Raw genomic sequence first — 18,047 nt, forward strand, 5'->3', positions numbered from 1 at the left:
ACTATACTGGTTTAAATTCTATCTACCTGACTTCACAGGTGTGAAAATCTTTTTTGTCAGTATGTATAATGTGTTCTAATTAAGTTTTTCTCTTGTATGATTTCTCCTGGAATTTCAGGATACAGTGACCCCTACTGCATGTTGGGTGTTCTTGGCAGACAAAGCCAAAAAGAGTCTGAAGAAAAAAGAGAGCGGAGGTTTAGTTTCCGCAAACGGCGTGAGAAGCCGGAAAAGTGCAGTAGCCCTAAAGAGGCTCCGGCTACACGTTGTATTCAAGTGACTGAAGTGAAGCCCGAGACCCTAAATCCTGTCTGGAATGAGCATTTTGTTTTGTGAGTTTCTGCCTTCTGTTTAATTTACCGTATAATTTGAAATCAAAGCATTTTGTAGTAATTTTGTGGAACAACCATTTTTATGAGTGTAACACATATTTTGCAGTGATATTGATGACGTGTACAGTGACCTTCTTCATTTAGACATCTGGTAAGACATATTAGACATGTTTTGCGAATTTCCTAGTCAGGAGTTTGTAAATGTACCATTTTCATGGACTACTAAATAATATTGTCGGATAAATAAGCCTCACTGTAATCTCTATAAATTAATCTATAATGCAGGGACCATGATGATGATGTCTCTGTCGCAGAGGCTTGCAAGAAGTTAAATGAAATCAGTGGTATCAGAGGAATGGGCAGGTGAAACTCAACATTAGAGCATGAGTGTTCTGAAAGAAAAACTTAAAATTTGTTTTGTAGTTTAAAGAGAAAACATTTGGTCACATATGATTTAATTTGAATCCATCTTCTCAGGTACTTTAAGCAGATTGCCAAGTCTGTGCGTGCAAATGGGGCGGCAGCATCCGGAGGAGATGAAAAAGCTGATGACTTTCTAGGATGCCTGAACATACCTTTAAGTGTGCGTTCAATGCAGGTGTTATTTTTTAAGAATATGAATAAGTACATGCCAAACGTTGTGTTTATCCTTGTTTCGTTCTTCTCCAGGAAATACCAGTAGTTGGTTATAATCAGTGTTTTAAGCTTGAGCCCCGCTCCACCGCCTCCAAAGTGCAAGGAGAGTGCCACCTGATTATGCGACTTTTCACCAGTCAGGTACCTTATATGCACATTCTTTCACATGTCATGCCACAATTGTTAGAGAGACTCACCACTGTGAACTCTTTCTAGAGGGACACAGACCTGAGTAAGTCTCAGTCCAGCGTGATAATCCACAAGATGATGCTTTGTCAAATTCTGGATTATGAACACTCTCACGTTCAGGTGAGCCATGTCTATACCAGCTGCAATATTTATGGTGCAGCTTGAGATATATGAATATAGTAAATATTAATTTGTTTTTACTATAATGTAGTAAATATACATTTATTTTCACTATTATATATTTTCCTTTTCAGGTAGAGCCTTATAGTTGGAATGGCAAAGTGAGTGCCCCAGCAGGGACACTAATTTCCCATCATGCCATGCAAGCGGACCTCTCTCCACTGCAACAGGCAATCATGTAAATAAATAAACTAACATTCTATAAAGTTTTTAATAGAATGTATTTTTCTCGTGGCCCTTAGAAGGTCAAGGAATTATCATGGTATGTATAACCCATACCATACAGTTTTTCCCGAATGCAGACACATTTTCTGAAACTCAAAATTACACACACATTCTCAAAGAGGCACACACATCTGTATAACCATCTAACTTCCAGGTCAAAATCAAACTTTGCTCTCAAATGAAACACACAAGCAGGCAACAACACACTAGACTGTCCCACACACTAGAGGGATTCTTTTCACAATGCTGCAGGAAATATGCCTTGCTGTGCATAATCTACACAGAGAACATATCCTCAAAAGCATTGTGACATTGGGAATATGTGTGAAAAAACCCTGGGGTGGTCACTGAACCAGGCACGAATCAAAGCAGTCTGATGAAAAACAACCGTTTCCATTGCTTTTCTAATAGGCTGGTAAAGCTATTGTTCAAGTTCAAGTTCAAGTGTTTTATTTGTCACATACAATACATTGAAGTGAAATGTCAAAGGATCTACGCTCCACACTGTGCAAAAATATAAAATGTATTATTTATTAAATTAATTAATTAATCAATTAATTAATTAAGATAAATAAAAATGTAAATAAAATCAAATAAATAAAAATAAGGTGTAGAATTAATTTTTTTTAATTCAAGTGTCTCACTGCCTGTGGATAAAAACTTCTCTTAAGTCTCTCAGTCCTTCAGTTAAGACTTCGTAGGCGTCTACCTGACAGCAACAGGGTGAAGAGGCTGGCATTGGGCGTGTCATCCCTCAAAATATTTTTTGCCCTCGACTCAACCCTCTTGTGGTAGATGTCATTTACGTTTGGTAGGGACGCTCTGATAGTCCGCTCTGATAGTCCGCTCTGATAGTTTGCTCGGTGCACTACCCTTTGAAGGTTGGCCTTGTCTTGGGCGGTACAGCTTCCGCACCAGACGGAGATGCATCCTGTGAGGACACTCTCCACAGCTGAGGGGTAGAAGGTCCTCAGGATGGGAGGGGAGACCTTGAATTTCCTCAGCCTCCGGAGGGAGTACAGCCGCTGCCTTGATGACTTTGACACATGTTGTGTGTGGAGGGTCCAGGTTAGGTCTTCAGTGAGGTGCACCTCCAGTTACTTAAAACTAGGAACCCTCTCCACAGGCTCCCCGCTGATGGTGAGGGGGGTGTACCCGCTGTCCTGCTTCCGCCGGAAGTCCACCACCATTTACTTTGTCTTTTTGATATTTAGGGCCAAATTGTTGGACTGACACCACAGTGCCAGGTCTGCCACTTGGTTCTGGTAGGGCTGCTTGTTGTTATCGGATATTAGACCCAGCACCATGGTGTCGTCGGCAAATGTAATAATGGAGGTTGAGCTTCCGGAGGCTGTGCAGTCATAGGTGTAGATGTTGTACAATAACGGGCTCAGAACGCACCCCTGGGGAACCTATGTTGAGGGTCAGCGGCCCAGAGGTTACACCACCCTCTACTCTCACCACCTGGGGACGATCAGTAAGGAAGCTGAGCACCCAGTTGCACATTTGGGTGTTGATCCCCAGCGACCTCATCTTGTCGATCAGGTGGAGGGGGACTATGGTATTGAAAGCTGAACTGTAATCAATGAAAAGCATCCTCACATAGTCCCCCCCCCCACACACACCATCCAGATGAGTAAGAGTGGTGTTAAGCAGGTTGGAGATGGCATCGTCTCTGCTTCTGCTTGCTTTGTATGCAAACTGGAGGGGGTCGAACAAGTTGGGCAGGGAGGTGCGATGTAATTTTTCAGCAGCCTTTCGAAACTTAATCACTGCAGATATCGGGGCCACTGGACGGTAATCGTTCAAACATGATGGTATACTATTTTTGGCCACCGGTACAATGATAGACTTTTGAAAGCAAGATGGGACGACAGCTTGGGCCAGGGATATATTAAAGATCATGGTGTACACTTGAGCTAGTTGGTCAGCACAGGATTTAAGGACCCTTTCAGGGATCTGGTCAGGCCCGGCAGCCTTTTTCCCATTTACCCCTTTGAACACCCTCCTCACATCACTCTCACTCACTATGAAGGGGGGTTCGGTGTTATTGGCAATCATGTCAGCCATGACTGCCATTGAGTTATGGTCTTCGCTCTCCATCTGAAACCGTGCAAAGAAAGTGTTGAGCTTATCAGCAAGGGAGGGGTCAGAGCTACACGACAAACCGGGCTTGTTCTTAAAGTCTGTCATTATTCGCAGGCCCTTCCACACACTAGCGGGGTCACCTGCATTGAAGTCGGCTTCCACTCTGCCCTTATAACGGCACTTTGCAGCTTTAACGGCCTTCCTTAGGCCATTAGCAGCCACTTCTAGTCCAACATGTCCACCATTTTAATTTTGATATAGCTAATTCAAATGGAAACTGTAGAAATTCACACAACGAAAAATTATCATCCATGGAAGAGTACATTTTATTCATTCATTAGACCTATATACAACAGTGATTCCCCTAGGATTGTTTTTTTCAGCAGCCATGCTGTTGTGTGTGCGGACCAGAGGTGCCGCTAGAAAAAAATGTTGCCAGTCAAAGGAACATTTTAATGATAAGCCGTTCAAATATCTACTACTGCTTCTAAATTAGCCTATTGAAGAAAACTGACGGCAGGCTATGTACTGTAGCTTAAAGAATGACATAATCAGGTCGTATAGAATGCAACATGTTTATTTGCCTAAGTTTACAATGAAAAAAAAATATGTGGCCTTTTATTGCAACCTGCTGTGGCGTTAAATTGAGTGCCGCAACATGGTCATTGCTCTGACTATGTTCAATGAGAGCAGAGATTCTAAAATGATTCGACCCTCTTGTGAATCCGTTGCGTCGTCCTGCCTTTTCGCAGTGCAAACAGAAAATGTTATCGTTACCATTATTTACTTGCACCTTAGCCATGGGAACTTTTCTCTGGTGGAGCTGTCCGAACATCTATGGTTTCAGGTATTACAGGTATAACATACTCATCAGACGGTTCACCCTCATCCGTTTTCTCTAAAAAAAGTGTTTAAGGCTACTTGGCCATGTTTGATTCTCATTTCGCTCCTTGTTTCTAACCGGCGATTTGCACTTTATTTAAAATGCAGCATATAAGTGTTGTTTAATAACTTTCAAACGGCAAAATAACCTGTTCCTTTAAAACACAATAAGGGCAGTACATGTTTGCTTTATAGGCCTAAATATTATGGTTATTCTCAAATTCCGATTGTGTTTGGGAGACGGGATTTTAAAGAAATTCCAATCAGACAATTTGACCGGTGAGATTTTTATATTTTCGGGCAATTAGTTTTTTTCCCGGACAAGGTCCAGCAATTACCGGACAACGGAAACGCTGGTGCCGACATGAGCCCCCGACGCTGGACCCAACATTTTGTCTTCTTTACTTTATTAGAAATAGTAAATAGACTAATACTTCAAATGGCTCTTGTGATAACTTTGTCAGGTTTCTGTCCTAAACACAGCACTCCGCATTTAAAACCTCATTAAGGTCTTAAATGGCATACACCTCTACACCAATACAGGCAAAATACCAGTCCTAATGTTATTGGACCGTTGTGCAGACTTTGACATTGCTGATTATAATATATAACTACACAGAGTGGTTCATTGGGTTGGATTTTCAGGTGCAGTTATCAAGTGGCTCAGATTTACTTACAAGACAGGAGCCTCTTTGTTGCCATTGGAAAACTATATCGCCCAACATCCTTGACCTGTGGTGTCCTCCAGGGGTCGATATTGAGGCCTTTATTATTCATTCTTATATTGTCCCACTTGGACAAATCATTAAAAGACAATACGATTTCCTATCTTAGCTATGCTGATGACCCAAAAACGTACTTAGCCCTCTTACCTAATAACTGTGGTTCCTTAGAATGCGTTCTTCAATGCATTGACCAAATTAACAGCTGGAACACACTCAAAGTTTCCGCCAGCTGAATATATATTATTTATGCTATTATATATTTGTGTGTGTGTGTGTGTGTGTGTATATATGTATAAATGTATGTGAACCCCTTGAGCACTTAAGAGTTTTCTGTTGTTTTAGCATGATTTTCATTTTTTTCATAGATTATCATTTGCATGTACTTGTTTAGAGGGAATTGTTTGAGTAGCCAAAAAACTACATGAAACATGGAATTAGTGTATTTTCAAAAGTAAGTGAACCCCCAGCTGCATTGGTCAAGTCAAGCAGGTAACAGATTCGGTGAAACATATTTGGGTGCTTAATTAGTCAATTAAGCAAACCAATCAACTGAGACATTCTTAGGAAAAGGGTAGGGCAACTTAAAATTAAAAGAGAGAGGAACCAACCAAACTACTGTAGTGCCAAGGTGTACCCACACAGATCAACAATGCTAAGAGGAAACGAGATATCCGAGAACATCAGGAAGAAGGTACTGACAGCCCATCAGTCTTGGGAAAGCTATAAGACCATCTCCAAAAGATTCACCTGCTTGACGTTACCAATGCAGCTGGGGGTTCACTTACTTTTGAAAATACACTAATTCCATGTTTCATGTAGTTTTTTGACTACTCAAACAATTCCCTCTAAACAAGTACATGCAAATGACAAACATAAACCTGACATTTCATCTATGGAAAATTGGTGAAGAAAAAAATGAAAAATCATGGTAAAACAACCGAAAACTCTTAAGTGCTCAAGGGGTTCACATACTTTCAAATGGCACTGTATATATATAGCTTTTCCCCATTGTAACCCTAACCCCATCTTCCTAGACATTGGCAGGGCTACAGCAGCCACCATCGGTCACAGAGAATGTGTTATTCTTCCCTCCTCGAACTCCTTAAGACCATTAACACTGAATGGGACCCATCAGCTGTACATGGAGAGATGGTATGCCAATATAATCATTCACCATAGTCACATTTCTTCCTCTTATACTTGAGTGTGTGGCTGTTTTGTACATATGTATATTTGTATTTGGCAGCTACTTTGACTCATTGTGGCCCAGCCCTCTAAATTTATAACATTCATTTTGTTTTGTTTTGTCTTATGTAGGAGATACTCAGGGAAAGTTTAAGACTGCACAGTGAGTACTGCCTATTTCTTATCCAAAACCTGCGCCAGGTGTTCCCCTCGTCCCACCCTGTTGCTGTCACTCGCTGTGAGCTCATGCTAAGGTAATATCCCATATCCATACACTTCCATACATTATGCAGGTTTAACCAAATTCTACAATTGGAATGTATTCCTCTCTCACTTCTAAGCAAGACTCCCATTTTGCTTTTTGTATACCCTGGATCATGGATAGTGTTTCTGTTTCAATTCATTTGGTTCTCATGTGTATGTGTGCAGATGTGTGTGTGTGTGCAGATGTATGTGTATCTGTGTCAAGTTTTGGGTCAGCCAGTGGAGGGATGTAGACTGCCATAACAGTGATGTTGCAGACATCTCTCTGAAGAAAATATTGTCCAGCCAAGTGCTGAAATACCATCCTGAAATTAAACCAAATATCAGTGGGAATGTCCGTTTTTTGAGATTGTGTGTCCTTTTCTACAATCTAGGGGCCTATGTTACATGCAGGAAATGGAGGCCTTCCAGGAAGTGTTCCCTCTATGCAATGAAATACAACTGGAAATGGCAGCAGCCGTAAAGGTAGTGTAGATTATTGAGATTATATACTATGTATAAGATTAAATGTTCCATTTTGTTTTTCATTTTCTGGATGTTGACGTGCACAGTTTGGGTGCAAATCCTCTTGTGACTTGTTTTGAAGGTAAAAGCTTTATTTGTGTGTGTGTGTGTGTGTGTGTGTGTGTGTGTGTGTGTGTGTGTGTGTGTGTGTGTGTGTGTGTGTGTGTGTGTGTGTGTGTGTTTGAAAAAAAAGAGAGAAGCACTTCAGAATGGTAGGATTATTTTTGAAATCAATGAACTGGCTGGCATTAAAGTGATTGGAGTGATAAAGTAGTTGATTTAAGCAGGAGGACGTTTTAAACTTGTCACATCATTTTAGGATAAGCATTACACATGCATTTATTATCCACAGGAAGGTGGTTATTTACATTCATATTCACATTCATATACTATATATATATATATATACAGTATACAGTGCCACTTGAAAGTATGTGAACCCTTTGAGCACTTAAGCGTTTTCTGTTGTTTTACCATGATTTTTCATTTTTTTATCACCAATTTTACATAGATGAAATGTCAGGTTCATGTTTATCATTTGCATGTACTTGTTTAGAGGAAATTGTTTGAGTACCCAAAAAACTACATGAAACATGGAATTAGTCCATTTCAAAAGTAAGTGAACCCCCAGCTGAATTGATAAAGTCTAGCAGGTAACAGATTCAGTGCAACTTATTTGGGTGATTAATTAGTCAATTGAGCAAACCGATCATCTGAGACATCCTTAGGGAAAGGTTTGGGCAACACAGATTAAAAGAGAGAGGGAACCAACCAAACTACTGTAGTGCCAAGGTGTACCCACACAGATCAACAATGCCGAGAGGAAACGAGATATCCGAGAACATCAGGAAGAAGGTACTGACAGCCCATCAGTCTTGGGAAAGCTATAAGACCATCTCCAAAAGATTCCAGCTCCATCCATCCATCCAAGACAAATTATTTTGAAATGGAGGGCATTCAACATGACCGCATCTCTGCCTAGAAGTGGACGCCCATCAAGACCATCACCAAGAAGCACCAGAAGAAGAATAAATCAGGTAAAAGTCAACCCACACATCACCTCTAAAGAGTTTCGGACCTCTCTGGCAGCATCTGGGGTAAATGTACATGGGTCTACAATCAGACGAAAATTGTTGGTTTTGATCTTGACAAAATAATTCTATCTCAGACTCATCTGTCCAAAGAAGGGACTTCCAGAAGGCCTTTGGTTTATCCAAGTGCTCTCGGGCAAAGTTGAAACGGGCAGTTTTGTTCTTTCTTGAGAGCAGAGGCTTTCTTCTAGCAACCCGATCATGAATGTCATGTCTATTCAATTTTCGTCTGATTGTAGACCCATGTACATTTACCCCAGATGCTGCCAGAGAGGTCTGAAACTCTTTAGAGGTGATGTGTGGGTTGACTTTTACCTGATTTATTCTTCTTCTGGTGCTTCTTGGTGATAGTCTTGATGGGCGTCCACTTCTAGGCAGAGATGCGGTCATGTTGAATGCCCTCCATTTCTAAATTATTTGTCTTGGATGGATGGATGGAGCTGGAATCTTTTGGAGATGGTCTTATAGCTTTCCCAAGACTGATGGGCTGTCAGAACCTTCTTCCTGATGTTCTTGGATTTCTCGTTTCCTTTCGGCATTGTTGATCTGTGTGGGTACACCTTGGCACTACAGTAGTTTGGTTGGTTTCCTCTCTCTTTTAATATGTGTTGCGCAAACCTTTCCCTAAGGATGTCTCAGATGATCGGTTTGCTTAATTGACTAATTAAGCACCCAAATAAGTTTCACTGAATCTGTTACCTGCTTGACTTTACCAATTCAGCTGGGGGTTCACTTACTTTTTAAATGGACTAATTCCGTGTTTCATGTAGTCTTTTGGCTACTCAAACAATTCCCTCTAAAAAAAGTACATGCTAATGATAAACATAAACCTGACATTCCTTCTATGGAAAATTGGTGATGAAAAAAATTAAAAATCATGGTAAAACAACAGAAAACTCCTAAGTGGTCAAGGGGTTCACATACTTTAAAGTGGCACTGTATATATATATATTTGTGTTTATATATGTATTTATTTAGCTATTGCTGTGATAAGGTTTGATTTGCATCACAAAATTCAGGAACATAGTTTAACTTGATATAGTGTAGGTTGAAAGTCAAACAGCTAAATTGTTGAATGTCAACTAATAAACTGTTGAAATGTGACAAATACCCTGAATACTCTCTGTAGGTGGACTGTCCAAGTGTTACCCAAACAAGGCTGTTTTAGGGGTAAAAATGTAAAAATGATATCCATAAATTTATAAAACGCAAGTGCGACAACCCTTTTATAAGGGATAAGGGTGTTCAGGCAGCAGAGAATATAAATGTAGGTCACCCAAAATACCATGTTGTCCATAAATATATTTATAATATAACACATCTTACGTTGTGACCACATTACCACCTCAAATGTGTTATTTTCTGCTATCTGAATGCTATGCCATAATGCCTTTCTTCTTTATAAATACAGTAACTTTCACATTTTATAGGTTGTCACATCATTTAGATTGTTGACTGGTGGTTAGAACAAAAGGGAAATCTCAATATATCAGAAAGACTTATGCCGTGAAATGGAATTTCATGCTAAACGTTTGTTTACATTGTTTAATACGTTCTGTTGCACTATTCATTTACAGAAAGGGACAATCGAATGGTATGACAGAATGACTGCACAGTTAAAACGTGATGAAGGGGTAAGTTTGTATATTCTAGAGGTTTATCAATGGTATTTTGACCAAATCCAGACATATTTTTAATCAAGTGCATTTCGTACAAATCAAGAACAGATTATCTTCCCTTCATGTTTTGTCAGACATTGGAGGAGGAGCTGAAGCAGCTTGTTCAAGTGGTGGATGATGTGTGTGCTGATGTTCAGAAAGGATACCATATCTACAATACACTCTTCCACAGGTGGGTTGCAACTGCAGCAGTCTCATATCTCTGGAAAATGAAAGCTAGTATTTCATGATCCATTTTACACACTACAGTGTGAGAAATTCATTTCTAGAATTGTAAACAATATCATTATAACATAGCTAAGATCTACCTGGGAAAATATTAAGTCAGAAACTTTATTTTTTACCACTGCTTCTGCAAAAATCTTATGAATATGAAAGAACTAGAAAACCTCTTTATTTTCTTTGGTAAGAGGGACTGATAATGGTTTGCTTGGTAACGTTGAAAACTGTGATGATTGAAACAGGTTTTTGTCCTGTTATACATATAACGATGTTGGATCATGTTGTGATTATCATACCATGTGATCGTGCCAAATTATTTTAAACTTGACATGTATATATTTTCTATGGTTTAACCATCTGCAAAAATGTGCAGGTTTTTACCATGTTTCAAGATGTGCTTTTGGAGACAGCTAGTGTGTGTGATATGAACTCCTTTGAATATAAAGTGAATATGAACATGTTAATATGTAGCTGCACAGGCTTGTTGCGGGAAACCCTGTTGCTCTATGTTTTTTCAATCAGAAGACCGGAGACTGGATGTAGGAATCTGGAAGTTTTATTTACATCAATAAGCTACAAAAAGGGGATGCTCATTGTGAGAACATCCTGCAGGCCTTTTGAAGGCCCTTATCTGCATGTGGTTCTTTCTGTAAGGCTGCTTGCCAATGCCAATCAGAATTATCTATCTAATATTATATAACTCCTTAGTGTACTCCCTGTGGGTGTAACCCCCCGGTGTGGGCCATTTTACTTTGGGCTCCTGTGGCCCTGGAAAGTTACTGGAGATCAATGAATCATTTTAACAGCTGCACACAGTTCTCTCCAGCTGCTCAGCCTGCTCACTTCTCCTTATATATGTGCTTTCCATGTTCATCTAGTCATAGAAAAATATCCTACACTCTCCTCTCTGCACTCGAGCATGCATGAATATGTTTCACCTTTACTCTCCTCTCTGCACGGGCTTCCTGTCAAGTGTAGAAGTTATTTCAAAATGAGCTGTCCCTTTAATAGTCCCTTACCTTTCACCAAGCTCTCTTCAAGTGCAAATCTTATTCTAATTTCAAGAGTATCAAAAAGCAGAGTAGGAGGCAGAGCTTCCTCCAATGGAATGATCTTCCTTTCTTTACCTGGAAATCGGACACCCTCTACATCTTAAAACTTAGAATTAACACTCCGCAGTTTTGCCTAGGTGGGGTCACAAAAACAATAGGATTCCATTAGGCTTTCTGCTTGGGCTCCTAAAAATATGTATCAAGTCCCTTTCAGTGCATGAAGTTGAGGTTCCCTGTGAACCTTGCAGGCTCCATAATAGGTTGAAATTGTAAACATTACATGAGTATATATCGTTTTAGCTGTACATATGATGTCCAATAAAAGTAAAAATGTACTGATTTGGCGTGCTTGTTGTAGCTAAATAATCTCTTTTGCTTGAATCTACTGCTGTTCGCTGAACCAGTACGGTGAAGGTGGATTTCTTTAGCATCTCCTATCGACAGTTAGACAAATTGGTGAGTGTTATCCACTGTATTTCTTCACTTATTGTTTTAAAGGTTTTCACATATCAGGTATTTATCTTGATGTAGGTACAGCTGAGATTCCTCACATGAATTCATTCATTTTGTGATTTAAACTTTTACTGTGAAATGTGAGCTATTAAGTTAACAGACACGCCTCTCCACTTCCTTAATCACAACCTCACATCACCACTGTAACCTCATATCAGCTGAATTACACCCATGACCTGGTTAACAACACTGGAAGGAGCACTTTGTTCTTGTTTTTCACTTTGTTCGTCTTGTTCCTATGCTGGGAATCCTGACTCCCCCTCCAAACTCTTTTTTTACGGCAAATATTTCGCATTAGCCAAGTGATGCAAACACACAGTTCACAAGTATATTTTGCGCAACCAGCTACGACAGAAAGTCTCCTTGACGATATAAGTGCCGGATATAACCCTGTATTCCTGCAAGGAGAGCAAAGGAGTGACCAGTTTCCGATATTCTCAACATTCTCAACACTGTCAAATACTACATGCAACATCGCATAAGTGTTTCTCCTTTGCTATAAAAAAAGCCAGAGAACAGCCAGAACTCACTGCTTTCATGGGTCGTTTCGTTTGCCATTCAGATTCCCATTCCCTTAAACTTGACTTTTTTCTTTCTTTTCAAGACACAGTTTGTGTATAAGCACTTCATGTGAGACTGTTTTAGACAGTTATAGATAGAGAAGTGTAAGTCAGATGCAAGAATAAAAGTAGTTTTAAAGCACATATTTATCATTAACACCCACTTCCATGAATGGAGGGAGTGGGGAAGAGGGGCAGGCTTCAGTACCAAATCATTGAATGTTATTAGCATTTGAAATGCCAAAGCCATCAGCTTACGGCTGTGGTAAGACGGGTTCCTGAAAACCAAATACATCCGCCAAACAGCAGGTTTTGACAGGCATTTAATTTGTCCTAAAACTCCCAGATACACCTATTTCCACGCAGTGCAGATTGTATAACTTTTATCATTAAAATGTTTATAATGTCAATTTGATTTGGTCATCGAGCTTTATTTGTGTAATGTTGCTCATGGTTAGGTTATTTGGTATATGGTTAATATATTTGGTGATGTGATTCACCACAGCAGATGAGGTTATGCTAGTTATGCTTCACACAGTCTTGCATGCAAACTAACCATCCTTCTTCTTAACAATATTATTTTACTCAGATCACAGAGCCTAAAACCTGGCTAACCTTATTCACCAACAGCTCGTAGGAGAGAGAAACTTGTTTATGAATTTTCACATGGAAACCAACCTTGCCTCTCACAGCAATGCCTGGTCCACATCACCCTTGCCTGTTGCCCCAAGGGCTGCATATAGTACATCTTTGTTGAAATGGTGCGTGTGCTTGTGCTTATGCTTGTGCGTGTGCATATATGGTGGTGGTCCCCGCTCTCACTATCATCCCTTTCTTTGATTCCATGAAATTTTTATTTTGCGTGTGTTCTCTTTGTCTCACCATCTGTCTGTGCCAGGGTAGATAATATACGATAAATTCACACCTCTACTAAGAACTTTATAAAATGGATAATTGTTAAAACCTCTGAGTTAAAAAATGAAAATATGAAGCCATATGATATTCCATATTGACAAAATTCCATATTGACCTGGAGCCAATCTCTGTTCAACACACAGTCGTCCTGCAACAGTCCCACAATATGGAATATGCAAAATAGAATTGTTTCGAAAAGGCGAACACATGATATAAAATACAAATCAGCACATATCCTGCTTTTGGAAAGGCAGATCACACCTCCATTCTTCTCCTCCCCGCATACAAACAAAAGCTGAAACAGGTCAGACCAGTTATGCGGACAGTCCATCAATGGTGTGATGAGAGTGTGGAGGCTCTCCAGGACTGTTTCGACACCACTGACTGGCTGATTTTTCGTGAGGCTGCAGATGGAGACATCAATGAGTATTCAGACAGTGTTATCAGCTACATTCATCACTGCATTGATGAGGTGGTTCCCAAGAGGGCTGTCCGGTCTTTCCCTAATCAGAAGCCCTGGGTTGATACAGCGGCCCGGGCCAGCCTGAGAGCCAGGTCTGTCGCCTTTAACTCAGGGGATCCTGATCAGTACAGGAAGACCAGATATGAACTCTTGAGGGCCATCAAATCTGCAAAAAGGACTTATAGGACCAGGGTGGAGTCCAGTTACCGTGGCTCTGATCCCAGGCGCATGTGGAGTGAATTACAAGCCATCACAGACTATAAAGGGAGGGGTTGCAGTGACACTCAGTCCTCTGCATTACATCCAGACGAGCTGAATACCTTTTATGCTCTCTTTGAAAAGGCCAGTGACCCCCCTGAGCTACCTGATGACCTAGACAGCGGCATGCCCACTCTGTCTGTAGCGGAGGTTAGGCAGTGCCTCAAAAAGGTCAACCCTCGCAAGGCCCCAGGTCCCGATGGCATATCAGGTAGGGCCCTCAGGGGCTGTGCTGACCAGCTAGCAGGGGTCTTCAGTGACATCTTCAACCTCTCCCTCAGCCTGTCTGTACTCCCCACCTGCTTTAAGAGGACAACCATCGTCCCTGTGCCTAAGAACACCAAGGCCAGCAGCATGAATGACTATCGCCCGATAGCACTGACCCCTGTAATCATGAAGTGCTTCGAGCGGCTGGTCAAATCATTCATCTGCTCCTCACTGCCACCCACCCTGGACCCTATGCAGTTCGCGTATCGATCAAACAGGTCTACAGACGACGCCATCGCCCTGACAGTGCACACCGCCCTCTCCCACCTGGAAAAGGGGAACTCGTATGTGAGGATGCTGTTCATTGACTACAGTTCGGCATTCAACACCATCATCCCCTCCAGACTCGTCTCTAAGCTTCTAGACCTGGGACTAAACACCTCCCTCTGCAAATGGATCTACAGCCACAGGTGGTGAGACTCGGTGACCGCACGTCAGCCACAATGATCACAAACACTGGCGCCCCCCAGGGCTGTGTGCTTAGCCCTCTCCTGTTCTCCTTGTTCACCCACGACTGTGCGGCAATGCACAGCTCCAACCTCATCGTGAAGTTTGCTGATGACACAACCATCGTAGGCCTCATCACTAACAATGATGAGTCAGCCTACAGAGAGGAGGTTGACACTACAACAACTTGGTGTCAGGAAAATAACCTCTCTCTCAACATCAGTAAAACTAAGGAGATGATAGTGGACTTCAAGAGACGGCAGGGGGTGGAGCATACACCCCTTCACATCAACGGATCTGAAGTGGAAAAGGTCAACTGCTTCAAGTTCCTTGGGGTCAACATCAGCAATGATCTCACCTGGTCTGCCCACACTGACAAGGTGGTCAAAGCTGCCCGGAAACGCCTCTTCTTCCTGAGGCGACTCAGGAAGTTTGGCATGAATTCAGACATCCTCACCAACTTCTATAGATGCACTATAGAAAGCATCTTGACTGGTAGCATCTCAGTGTGGTTTGGGAGCTGCACAGCCATGGACCGTAAGGCCCTACGCAGTGTGGTCAGATCCGCTGAGTTTATCATCGGCAGGAAACTCCCTTCCCTTCAGGACATCTACCTCACAAGATGCCTCCGAAGAGCTGGCAGGATCCTAAAAGACTGTCACCACCCATCCTTCAGATTGTTCACCCTGTTGCCTTCTGGTAGAAGGTTCCGAAGTATCCGGTCTCGCACCCGCAGACTGGAGAACAGTTTCTACCCTAAGGCCATCAGACTCCTAAATGAACAATAATGAACAATAATGCACTCTCATCACTTTACACTCGCCACTTTCACTGCTGTTTGCACTACTTTTGCAATATTGCACCACCCACACACTTGAAGTGTCTTTGTCTCTGTGTTCAGGTTATTATGTTGTTATTATGTGTATAATATGTTCAGTACAGCTAAAAATATCATGTAGGTATGTTTATCTGTTTAGTATCTGTTTAGTATGTGTATTTATGTTTAGTATGTGTATTTATGTTTAGTATCTATATTGTATATTTATTGTTTATCTAGTAGGTCCACTACTCTGTCTTTCACATTTTGATCTAATGTTCAGTACTCAGTACTGTTAAGTTATGTTATGTTATATCATGTTGGAGTACTTATATGTTTATATGTTTATATGTTATGTCTTGTTATGTTATGGTAGTGTGGTATGGTGTCCTGTCCTAAGAATTTCAGTGCCCAGTCCAACTCTGTTGTTCTGTGTATCTGACAATAAAAAGACTTGACTTGACTTTATTGTTTTGACAGAAAAAAGCAACAGAGACACAAGAGATGTGTGATATTAACTGGAACTACTGCAGCAGGCTGCCACTAGCATCAATGACACATTTTGATGACAACAATTTGATGACAAAAATTTAAATGGGAGCAACATTTGAATCCTCCAGGTGGCAGATCATGTAAGTGTTGCTATGGAGAAAGTGTGTGGTACCATGGAGCAGGAGAACTCAAGGATGACCCAGATGATGGGAGAAACCCTCTTTGAGCTTTACATATCTCTGAAGACACTCAAGAGCTTCAGGGAGTTCCTGCCTCTTCGGTGAGAAGGCCTTTTGTCTGTCTTCTTTTTTGTTTGATGTGCCTCTTGTTAGGCATTACCTGAATTGGTGTAATGATTTTTAACTAAAATTTTTCTGAATCTTTTGTAGGGACACAAAAATGCTGGCATTGAATGGATTTCACAACTTGTTCAAATGTGCTGTCCACAAATGGCTTCAAATCGTTCATGAGCAGTCATGTGACAGAATTCGCAGAGCTGTTGAAATGGATCAGGTAAACTGACTTTAAAGCTCATTTTAAGGTCAAGTTAGTGATTCTAATACATCATGCCAGTTCATCCCTTGCTATTGATTTGCTTGAGAAGCTGATGCGTACATGCATTAATATGTTAGCATACATGCAGCATATAGACATCTAATTATATATACAAAACTGCCAGTGGGTATAAATTGGGGAAACCAGCTATCCAGCTATACCAAACCCAGCCACTCTTATCCTGGCAACCAAATAGTCATGCAGTTGTAGTGGCTACTCCCAAAACAAATCTAGATGAGAACTAGAATAGACACAAGACAGAAAACACAAATACCCAATGTGGCTTTCACCTCACACAGACATATTCTGGACCATATTCTGCACTCTCAGTATGAGCTGTTACCTTCAAGCAGACGATAAAGAGTGCAAATTGAATTGGTTTAAGAATTCCTTTGTGCCTGAATCAATCAGAATTTTAAACAGTTGCCGACAGAGGCTGTACTGCAGAACAAAACCACACTGATTGATAGCTGTGGTTGAGGTTTCTTTTTTTTTTGCATGTACTTGCGTGTTGTGTGTTTGTCTGCGGTGTGTGTCTGTGTGTGTGTGTGTGTGTGTGTGTGTGTGTGTGTGGTTGTGTGTGTGTGTGTGTGTGTGTGTGTGTGTGTGTGTGTGTGTGTGTGTGAGTGAACTCTAAACCCCATAACGGACTGCTGAACTGCTTAGATTTGTTAAACTATTCAGAAAATGTGATCCCTGATGAAACTTAACTTGACTGTTATATGTAATCAAATCAATTATGTCAAATGTTTGTGTGTGTGTGTGTTTGTGTGTGTGTGTGTGTCTGTGTGTGTGTGTCTGTGTGTCTGTGTGTCTGTGTGTCTCTGTGTGTGTGTGTGTGTGTGTGTGTGTGTGTGTGTGTGTGTGTGTGTGTGTGTGTGTGTGTGTGTGTCTGTGTGTACACTGTTATGTCTCTGTCTGCTGGTGGTGTTGTTGTGTTGACAGGTCTAAGTGGAAAGCCAGTGTGGTAAAGAGAGATCTTGCTTTATTCCATAATGACAGATTTGCTAATGGGGAGTTAAAAATTTATTTTTTCTCTGAGCAATTATGTACAAACAAATTGGAATGCTTTTATTCATATTCTTACCATGGGGTGCCTGCTTAAATTAGGTTTCCACAGACACCGCAAAGGTTAAACCTTAACAGGCATTTACATCCAAGTTCATTAGATTGGACAACATTTCATTTGGAACCTGCTTTTCATGTATTATTTATAGTAAATAATAACAAACATACAGTAATTAAAACATCTATCATGATTAAAACATCTAATCATGATTAGGGATGCACCGATCCGCTTTTTTCACCTCCGATACCGATACCGATATCTGAGGTTTAGTATCGGCCGATACCGATCCGATACCGATATTAAAAAAAACAGCGTGAAAGTATGGTAACTGTGTGTATGTGTGTGACCACACGTGCGAGAGGGAGAAAAGAGGAGTGCATGACATGAGATCTTGGTGCATTTTTTGCTCATTTGCTACTAAACATCATGTCTAGTCA

The 18,047-nt window shown here is 40.9% G+C and overlaps 1 protein-coding gene across 1 annotated transcript in view; it reads left to right on the forward strand.

The window, feature by feature from the left end:
* baiap3 (BAI1 associated protein 3) overlaps positions 1–18,047 on the forward strand; it is a gene marked incomplete at both ends in the record, with an annotated part of 53,693 nt that overhangs the window by 12,206 nt on the left and 23,440 nt on the right. Inside the window, 15 exons of the mRNA XM_080856169.1 lie at positions 119–332; positions 439–483; positions 618–695; positions 810–915; positions 1,002–1,109; positions 1,185–1,277; positions 1,412–1,515; positions 6,292–6,409; positions 6,575–6,696; positions 7,081–7,171; positions 9,879–9,935; positions 10,055–10,152; positions 11,659–11,710; positions 16,115–16,266; positions 16,376–16,499. Of these exons, the coding sequence (XP_080712295.1) occupies positions 119–332; positions 439–483; positions 618–695; positions 810–915; positions 1,002–1,109; positions 1,185–1,277; positions 1,412–1,515; positions 6,292–6,409; positions 6,575–6,696; positions 7,081–7,171; positions 9,879–9,935; positions 10,055–10,152; positions 11,659–11,710; positions 16,115–16,266; positions 16,376–16,499 (1,562 nt within the window). The remainder of the gene's footprint in view (positions 1–118; positions 333–438; positions 484–617; positions 696–809; positions 916–1,001; positions 1,110–1,184; positions 1,278–1,411; positions 1,516–6,291; positions 6,410–6,574; positions 6,697–7,080; positions 7,172–9,878; positions 9,936–10,054; positions 10,153–11,658; positions 11,711–16,114; positions 16,267–16,375; positions 16,500–18,047) is intronic.

Source organism: Sprattus sprattus (genome assembly GCF_963457725.1).
Source record: "Sprattus sprattus genome assembly, chromosome: 18".
Taxonomy (NCBI): domain Eukaryota; kingdom Metazoa; phylum Chordata; class Actinopteri; order Clupeiformes; family Clupeidae; genus Sprattus; species Sprattus sprattus.